Raw genomic sequence first — 8,703 nt, 5'->3', positions numbered from 1 at the left:
CCTGGTGGTCAGACTACACCATATCAGCCGGATTTTGTCAGGATTTTGTCATGCCCACTACATTTGCCAGCAACGTTTGATAGCTCAAGGATGATGCCAAAAAGAGCAATGAATCTTAATAACGGCTTAAGATTTACGGGGCTACAACAATGTACAACACCACGCCAAACACATGGTGGTGTGGTGGTGCAACATGTTTATTGGTGACACTGGGACTCCTGTCAAAAGCCAACTGATGAAGGCCAAATAATATGTGATTACTATTTAATGTGATTGGAAGAGTGAGGAGATTTCAAGTTTTTGGAACACATGCTGTGACACAGGCAGAAAAATCATGTAGTCTGACTAGGCCAATTGACATACTTATAACATTTCAGGATGAGACACACTGTTACAGTCAACAGACAGACAGCCTCTCAGATTTGACTGCATTGAGGAGACAGATGATGAGTAGACAGGGTGGTGTCAGACAGGCAAGCTGCCTGCCCACGGCTGGTAGTGCCCAGACTCCTGGGGCGGACTGTGAACACACACACACACACACACACACACACACACACACACACGCTCTCTCTCTCTCTCTCTCTCTCTCTCTCTCTCTCTCTCTCTCTCTCTCTCTCTCTCTCTCTCTCTCTCTCTCTCTCTCTCTCTCTCTCTCTCTCTCTCTCTCTCATACACACACACACATACACACAGCTCAGCTTTGTGTTATATAACACGATGCAATGGGTGCAAGGGAGAGCAGTGAGGCTCAGCAAGACTCAGCCAGAGAGCAGAGCAGCCCACATTCAGTAGCAGCACGCGGTCGTACACACTGGGGTCCCAGGGGTGGAGGTGAGAGAGAGTATGCACCTTATCACAACCCCCATTAACTCCATCCATTTCAATTGTTTTTTTGAGCTCCCACAACATTTCCTGCCAGCTAGTTCCGGTTAGGCTACTACACACAGAGCCTTTCTGAATGATTTAGCAGTGGCAACTGCTACCTGAATAGTAATGTTGCCGCCCTTGTAACCGTGGATAATAGGGTGGATAAGGAGGGGGTCTAAAGTGTTATTTCTACACTATTAACACATTGGCCACGTTAATATGAGACATTTAATTTAGAATTAACTCAATTTAATTCTGAATGAAGCTTAATTCCACTTTGAAAACATCATGTAAACACTCAGAATTAAATGTAAGTGCAATGTAAAACCGACAGAACTATTTAATTCTGAATTATTCATTCGGAATTGAAAACATCATGTAGACGTGGCCATTGTTGTAATGATAACATTACTATTAGTGATTTTTTTCAGAAAGGGGCAGGGCACAAAATGGGCTTGGTGTTGGAGGGGGCATCGCCCGGGGCGCAACTCATTGTAGGAAGCAACAGTAGTACCACCACCCCTGCCACTCCAGGCTATATGACAGAAAGCGTGTCAGAAGGACAGTGAAACAGACTGCTGCGAACTCTGAATGTGGCTAATCCCACCGCTGATCCCTAGCCTACTTAACCCCCCTGGCTACTTAACTCCTGCTACCTGTGTACAGTGCAACACGCACAGCCAAAACAAAACAACAAAAACGAAATTAGTTTTTTTTTTTTTAAATGGCCCTGCCGTGGCCTAACGGTAGGCACTGGGTTACTACACCGGTGACCTACGTTCGGTTATGGCCCGGGTCATTTCCCCGTCTCTCTCTCTCCCCAATCATTTCCTGTCTCTCCTCCACTTGCCTGTCAAAATTAAAGGCAAATGAGCCCTTAAAAATATATATATTTTTTTAAATCTCATTATTATTATGTTTTTAATCTTTGAAATGCGTAACTATCTTCTAAACGTTTCAGATTAGTGGGAGCAACTGATGACCTACAGATGTAAAAATGGCAATCTCTGTCGACATCTTCTCTACACTTGTTCAAAATGTTTGTAATACTAAAAAAAAATACTTCAATAATCACTTTTCTAGCGCCGCCATATTTTTTTTCAAAATTATTCATTACTTTTATACTTACATACATTAATGGATGGATCTTCTCCATGTCCGCCATTTTGAATAACCAGTTATAGACATATTTGGCGGCAAAACTTTTTGTACTTGGACAGATCAGTAATAAATATTAGTCTATTCATTTTCGCATTCATGCAAAGATAAAAATTTGTGAATAGGCAGCATACATTTTGAAATACATTTTAATGAAACAACAAATATTACAAATTTGACAATTTCAAAGACAATTTAAAAGCCTCTTCTTCTATCTCTGCCTACCTGCTCTTGCTACTTTTAAAGTACTAAATGTGTGTCTTGCTTACAAATAAAAAAAATGAAAAAAAATGTATGATATGTAATAAAACTGACTAAAACCTGGATACAGCTGAAGAATTAACATGACTGAAAAACCTAGTCATATCTATATTGTATTCAATGAACCAGCATATAACAATCTAAATGGTCATATTTCAGAACTACTGCACATTTCAAAAACAAGCGTACCATCTGGAAGCTAGACTTTGTGGAGTTGCATAATAGGCTAATAGGACATGGACGTAGTTGGCGTCAGACTACAGTAGCAGAGCTGCCTTTTCATAAATCTTCACCACGCTCATTCTGAACTCGCGCTACTCCTGAGCCATATGTTGAGTGTCAGGGGAGTGTCCTCACGTCAAGAAAAAGCCAAGATCGCCTCACTCACGCACGCACACTTACCACTCCCATCAACCGGAGCATCCACATCTTTTCTCCACAGTTCAGCCGTTCAGATCAGAAATCCATCAAATACCATACAGTAAAAAGTAAACCCATAAGCTGTAATAAAACTGACTCATGGCTCGCATCTTTGCAAATCCACGGCCAAGATGGTACAGTAAGCTGGGATTCAAATAACAGGACATCCCCTTTGCCAGTATCTAATCCCCCGGCCTAAGGTCATTGGTCCAGTGTGGAATGTGCCAGGCCAATCACTCCCCCAACTACAGATTTACAGATTATAGCCACACGGAAACCCTTGCCAAGGCATGGGGAAGAGAGGAGAGGAGAGGAGCGAAGAGCGGCAAGCTAACAGAATGGGATGGAGACACTCTATTTAGCAACCTGTAATTCTTAGCTGCTAACCGCATCTATAAGAACACTTACTACTGTTAATACCATTTAAAGGGTTACTTACAGTACATTCTAATTAAATCTTACAATTACATTGCATTAGTTAAATTACATAATAGTGTATACACTAAGTAAACAATGCAGGCCAAGCGTGATTTCATGAACATGAAGATGGTAACTTCGAGAGCAAGAGAGTAAGAGAGGGTGCTGCCTCTGTCTCACCATGTGATGCTGCAGTGAGACCTGTTCAGAAAGAGCTAGCTTCCCCCTAGTGGATGGATAGAAAATACAACCAGAAGAATTCAAACTCAAAGAAATATACTAGATAAACTGAATTGTTAATATGATGTAGTATTTGCAGTTTCATTCATGACTGTGAGTTAAAATTATTAAGTTTGGCTGAGGTACTTTATAAGAAAAAACACACTGCAAGCCATAGCCTACTTTTGAAAGATGAATTTAATAGTGTCATGCAAATAAAGCCTTAGTATAGAATTATTGTATTTAGTACTTCCTACAGTAATGCATTATACCAGTGTACCACTATACCAGTATTGGATTCGGAACAAGGGAGGATAAAATATGCAGGTTTATTCCATGTATTCAGATAAGCCTATAATAAATAATACTTATTTTCTCGGCGATGCAAGGCTCCATCCTTTTCATTTTTATTAGGTAGTGTCAGTGCACCCTCTGCAGAACTATAGATCATTAGCAGACCCTTTTAAACACACACAGAAACAGACACACACAGACACACACAGACACACACAGACACACACACACACACACACACAGACACACACACACACACACACACACACACACACACACACACACACACACACACACACACACACACACACACACACACACACACACACACACACACACACACACACAGACTAGCCTTGCAGACGCCTGTTCCATTACAGGAGGGCCACACAGTGAGGAGGGTCAGCGGCCCATTCACTCAAAAACACAACCTCTCATGCATATTCACAGACATAGACAAACACACATGCACACGCTCACACACACACACACACAGACATAGACAAACACACATGCACACGCTCACACACACACACACACACATACACACACATGCATGCACGCTCTCTCTCTCTCTCTCTCTCTCTCTCTCTCTCTCTCTCGCTCTCTGTCTCTCTCTCTCTCTCACACACACACACACACACACACACACACACACACACACACACACACACACACACACACACACACACAGACACACACACACACACACACACACACACAGAGACAAAATTGCATTTGCAAAAAAAGGCAGTAAGTAGCGACGGCCGACCGTTCCCTGGAGCAGGAGAACAGACTGATGAGAGAGAGAGAGAGAGAGAGAGAGAGAGAGAGAGAGAGAGAGAGAGAGAGAGAGAGAGAGAGAGAGAGAGAGCGTGTCTGAGGTAAATAAGCGTGTGGCTGGCGAGAGGAGAGGAGAGGAAAGGAGGTCATTTTTGACTAAGTGCTCCATTCTCACGGGGCCTCAGCGGTGGCTCAGTGCTTATATTTGCTTACCTATTAAAGGCAAAACTTAAACATGGCCAGCAGTGGTGATCCAATAGGCATGTTAATCATGGAACTTGAGGCGTCACACTTTTATGGTTGTGGCCATAGCTAATACCTGTGCCAAACGTAGGCGGTTTTTGCATTGAGCAAAACCGGGCAATTGCTAAGGGCCTCGTCCAATCATGGCCCTCGTCATCTCATAACGGTATTAGCAAAGAAAGTGGATCTAACAAGACGCGTCATTTTGTTTCTTTTCCGGTATCCACTTTATGTCGGGTGAACGCCCCTTTAGGAGACCTTTGGTTAGGAGACCTTCGGAGTCCTGAGGTTGAGAATCAATGAAGTCCCCTTACAGCTGTAGATGGCGGTAGCGCACGTCTTACGCAAACACCTCAAAAAGAGTAGAAGAAGTACGGGACAACGCCCCCTTAGGAGACCCAACTTGAGCACACGCTTTTGCATTGAGTGGGCGTGTTTTGCGATATCTTGCCCTGATTCAGTATTTTTAGTATTAGTTTCCTGCATTTATACATTATCGATTATTGGAGGGGTTCAAAACTGTCCTTTGCCTAGGACCTCGTATTTCCTACAACCACCACTGCTGCCATCGTGTTTTATGCTTGTTGCAGCAAAATAATAGCAAAATAAGTTGTTAGCAAAATAATATACATGTATCTATCCTGACAGTGTGCACATACTTTCATTTCCATAAGGTGCTTCTTTTTTATTTAAAAAAATGAAAAATGAACATGATCTCATTGGGGGGATAGGGGGATGAAGGAAGAGTGCTTCAAATAGCTTGATGAATGTCTCAGCAGCAATTTTGGTACTGACAATATACAACATCAAACCACAAGTCCACAAGGTTTTAGGAGAGAATCATCCATATCTGTTACGATGTCCTTTAAGTAGCCCTCAGACCCAGAAAGGTTGGGGACCACAGAAAACCCTGCAATGGTTTCCTTCTAAAACACTGGTTGTATACAGATTATAAGCAGTATTGGTGTGCGTATGTATGCATGTTAATATGCAGTCAGGGGTGGGTGTAAGCATGGGTGTGTTTACGTGCTCATGCAGTAATATGTGTAGGTATGGCGTGTGTGTGTGTGTGTGTGTGTGTGTGTGTGTGTGTGTGTGTGTGTGTGTGTGTGTGTGTGTGTGTGTGTGTGTGTGTGTGTGTGTGTGTGTGTGTGTGTCCGTGCACATGTGCGTGTGTGTGTTTGCGAGTGTGTGTTCGTGTACCTATGTGGAATCCAAAAGTTCTCATAAGGTTACAAAAACCTGACAAGGGGTCCTTTTTTGGGGGACCAAATTGTGGTCCCTACAAATTCTTCAGTGTTTTTCTGGCTCTTTTTGGTGTAATTGGTAAAACTAAAAGTACAACAACCTTCCTTGACTGACAGGTTAGGATTAGTGTTTGTTTTGGTCTGGTCATTGTTAGATATTATTTAGTTAGATATGAATGGGAGTCACACAAAAACAAACATGTGTGTGTGTGTGTGTGTGTGTGTGTGTGTGTGTGTGTGTGTGTGTGTGTGTGTGTGTGTGTGTGTGTGTGTGTGTGTGTGTGTGTGTGTGTGTGTGTGTGTGTGTGTGTGTGTCGTGTGTGTGTGTGTGTGTGTGTGTGTGTGTGTGTGTGTGTGTGTGTGTGTGTGTCGTGTGTGTGTGTGTGTGTGTGTGTGTGTACTGTATGTGCGCAGTCTGACCTCCTGTATGGGGGGCCCGTGGAGCATGACGTCGACGGGCGAGGTGGAGGCGTGTCCGTGTCCGGGGGCGGGGGGGCGCTCCCACTTCTCCGCCATGTGGTTCAGCTCCTGCAGCTTCTGCTCACAGCTCTTATGGGAGTTCAGCAACGTCGCCTCGTAAAACTCCTGGATGTCTGAGAGAGACAGAGGGAGGGAGAGACAGGGGGCTGTCACTTCATCATGTGTAGGGCCCACACACAGTACACAATGCACAAACAAATTCACATTCTCACACTCAAATACACATGCTTACACTCACAAACACACACACATTGACTCATTCACAACATACATGGATTGCAAACTTACACACACACCGACAAATACACATAGTAATTGCACGCACACACGCGCACACACACACACAGACACACACACACACACACACACACACACACACACACACAATAAAGTAGACACTTCAATAATTCATCATCACAATTCACACACACACACACATGTCTGTGTGGGTATTGTATAGGTACTCTAGGTGTAATGTATGTATACTGTCTATGTCTAATTGTCTATGTCCACACCTAGAGTCTAGAGTCAAGAGTCTATGTCTGTTCGCATGGGAAAGTAAGAAACGTAATTTCAATTATTTGTATGACCAGTGCATGTAAAGAAATTGACAATAAAACCGACTTGACGCACACACGCACACAATTACATACAAAGACACGTCAACAATCCCTCATCATCCGCAGAAACTACACACACAATCAAACAGACCTCTCTCTCTCTTTCTCTCTCACACACACACAAACACACAGACACACAGACACAGACACAGACACAGACACAGACACACACACACAGACACACACACACACACACACACACACACACACACACACACACACACACACACACACACACACACACACACACACACACTCTCTCTCTCTCATTCTCTATTTCTCTCTGGTTTCAATCCGCTCTGTTAATGGGTCTCTGGATTAAAAACTCCATAAGTACCGCATTGGCCAAGCCCCAAATGAAATGGGGGCAATTTATTAAATTGATCTGATGGCACCAACAGCGGGTTTTTTTCATCGCAATACGTTTAAATAATACAATGCAAAAGAATGTCTGGTCCTGTCATTGGCTAAATCCCTCTGGTCAGTCCCTGTGTGACAGGCAAGAGGTTAGCACCCAAGCTCCCCCCGCTCTCCGTCTGCCTGTCAGTGTACTTTATACTTTCAATTTATAAGCTGACAGAAGCGCATAAGCTGAGGTTAGGCAGGGCAGTATGGTGAAGATTATATCCGGCAGCAACACTCACAAAAGATGGCCTGCTCCAGGAGAAATAATAATCACTCAAACCAACCTGCATTTTTAAGGCAGACATCATCAATGCATAGATGTAAGTGCATATAGATGTAAGGGAAATAAGGACTTAAGATAAATAGTTTTATACAGGACCAAAAAAGCAACAATAGAACAAATCTGTATTATTAAGGCAGAAAATATAAATGCAAATAAGTGCAATAATCGAACACTCTGCGGTCCGGTTCTCGATTCTGATTGGCTGATAGCTGTGGTCAATCGAGCGTAAACCTAACTTACACCTTCCACCTGAAGATTCTATGCGCGTCCAAGTTAGACCAAGCTCATCTACTACGGTAATGAGAATATGTTGCAGTTTGGGTTAGGGAGTCTGCAAGAAGCGCACATCTGTGGTTGGGGCATCAGTGTGATTGCAAAGACATTTCATTCCTAGGGTGTTTTATCGCCTCCTTGTTGCGTTTTTGTTGCGAGTGTGTGTCTGGCAGCACGACGCACGCACACACGCCGAGTAACGTTGCCGGGATAACCACAATCACTTCCTCAACTGCTACGGATCAAATTAATTGTTATTAAAGCGTTTTTAAAGAAATTTGGTCAGCAAGTGTAACAGTGTTAGACAAGCAATAAGCCACTTGAGTCCGTGGGTTATGCTCAATTGATAACGGGCAAGGGGACGTTTATGGCACTCCGCTTCGCGTCGACTCGTGCCCCACTCCCCTTGCCCATTATCAATTGAGCATAACCCAAGACCTCTCATGGCTTATTGCTTAAATTACCATGTACCAGTAATGACTTTTCACCAGCAAACTGGCACTGTTCCACACTGTTCAACAAAAAGGCAACATCAATGTTAGAGAACACTACCATGACAAAAAAAAACACACCACTGTCGCGCCAAGATTGGAAGGCACTTAATCCTCCCATAGCAGGATTCAAATCTGAACATGTCTCATTCCTGCTTTTAAGTGTAGCCTAGTGTATGTTGCCATGGCAGAGAGTAACAGCTTCTCCTGCTTGAGAGATGAGTGTGAGAGTGCTGTGG

At 43.3% G+C, this 8,703-nt stretch overlaps 1 protein-coding gene across 1 annotated transcript in view; it reads right to left on the bottom strand.

Moving 5' to 3' along the window:
• dlg2 (discs, large homolog 2 (Drosophila)) overlaps window positions 1–8,703 on the bottom strand; it is a 293,655-nt gene that overhangs the window by 261,232 nt on the left and 23,720 nt on the right. Inside the window, exon 2 of the mRNA XM_063203708.1 lies at window positions 6,333–6,505. Within this exon, the coding sequence (XP_063059778.1) occupies window positions 6,333–6,505 (173 nt within the window). The remainder of the gene's footprint in view (window positions 1–6,332; window positions 6,506–8,703) is intronic.

Source organism: Engraulis encrasicolus, chromosome 7, assembly GCF_034702125.1.
Source record: "Engraulis encrasicolus isolate BLACKSEA-1 chromosome 7, IST_EnEncr_1.0, whole genome shotgun sequence".
Taxonomy (NCBI): Eukaryota; Metazoa; Chordata; class Actinopteri; order Clupeiformes; family Engraulidae; genus Engraulis; species Engraulis encrasicolus.
Note: the sequence above shows the minus strand (reverse complement) of the source record. Positions and strands in the feature narration are given on the sequence as shown.